Source organism: Aplysia californica, unplaced genomic scaffold, assembly GCF_000002075.1.
Source record: "Aplysia californica isolate F4 #8 unplaced genomic scaffold, AplCal3.0 scaffold00010, whole genome shotgun sequence".
NCBI lineage: Eukaryota > Metazoa > Mollusca > Gastropoda > Aplysiida > Aplysiidae > Aplysia > Aplysia californica.
This window is the reverse complement of record NW_004797280.1, coordinates 416,349-417,662: the sequence shown is the minus strand read 5'-3', so window position 1 is coordinate 417,662 and position 1,314 is coordinate 416,349. Positions and strand designations below refer to the sequence as shown.

At 43.7% G+C, this 1,314-nt stretch overlaps 1 protein-coding gene across 1 annotated transcript in view; it reads left to right on the top strand.

Moving 5' to 3' along the window:
• LOC101864190 (metabotropic glutamate receptor 3) overlaps positions 1 to 1,314 on the top strand; it is a 4,666-nt gene that overhangs the window by 2,056 nt on the left and 1,296 nt on the right. Inside the window, exon 2 of the mRNA XM_035970188.1 lies at positions 1,011 to 1,205. Coding sequence (XP_035826081.1) covers positions 1,011 to 1,205 — 195 coding nt within the window. The remainder of the gene's footprint in view (positions 1 to 1,010; positions 1,206 to 1,314) is intronic.

Sequence of the window (1,314 nt, the reverse complement as noted above, 5' to 3'; positions counted from 1 at the left end):
ATATTATGTATATAATATGCTATTTATTAGTTTTATTATTATTTGTAATGCAACTGCCTTGTCTATTTGCGGTATCCTGTAAACATCCCAACACTCCGTTACGTAATTACATTTCTTTAAAAGGTCCCTGTGGAGTGTATGGTATGCAATCAAGTTTGAATATTGATGCGGACATCTGTTCTCCCAGAATGCTTCCATTGTTTCACCGCCAACTTCCTGGCTGTAATCCCGCTCCTGGACGATTTTCTGAACCTAAGCAGGAACTCGGTCCAGTAAGTGGTCAGCATAATGCTCCCTGTTGGCAGATATCTGATCGATCCAATCGATCAATCAGCAGAGCTCAACAGTCAGTTGTGGTCAGTGTCATTATTTTGTGCTGTGCGCAAGCTCTGAGTCACCGCGACATGACGAGGCGGCTCTTTGGGAACCACAGAAGTAGGAACAAGACAGGAGGTACTTCTGAGTGGCGTCCAACATTTGTTCCCGTCCTTCTTCTTCTTTTTAACTTTTCCAGTGATTTATTTGTTTGTTTGTTTGAGTAAAGAGAAGTTCATTGAAACAATAATGGCCATTTAGTGGTGGGAAAAGCAAGATCAACAGACAGAAACAACAAAGGGAAAGTAAAGAAGGAGGACTTACCAGTGGCACCCGCCAGTCAAAGAATTACTTTCCCAACTCCGTTCTGTCACGGAAAAACACGTGTCCCGTTCTCGATATCACCTGCTTTGCCTTTTGTAAGGTGACTAACTTCATAAACAGCCTCTCAAAAAGTGGGGATTCTTAAAACTATGATTGATTTCTAAAGGCTTTATGCTTCTATAAACAAAATAACTATTTGTCTTTCCGTAGAGCTTGCGAAGAGGAAAAAGCAGAAGACTGGGCCTGCTGAAAATGTGACATGTTATCGTATATTAAACACGTTTCAAAAGCTGTTCTTTTGGAGAGTGACGTGTCATCCGCGACGTGTCTCTCGCATTTTAGGCTTTGGTACTATCTGTTCCTTTTCCCAGTTCTGTGGCGGGAACTTCACCAAACCTGTGTCCGCCGGTACGCGCTCCTGGAAGTTGTCCACGATCGCTCCACCGCGCGGAACCCACAGCGACAAGCCCCACAGGAGAACTGGACGCTATTCGATACTCATCCCCGTCGAGGACTCTTCGGAACCTCTCAATCGATCTGTGCTCGATATAGAAATCGAGAGGGAAGCAAATCACTTGTTGGTTTTATATTACTCGTAGTTTTCATTATTTTTCACGAGAGAACAAAGCGAACGAGAGAGAGAGAGAGAGAGAGAGAGAGAGAGAGAGAGAGAGA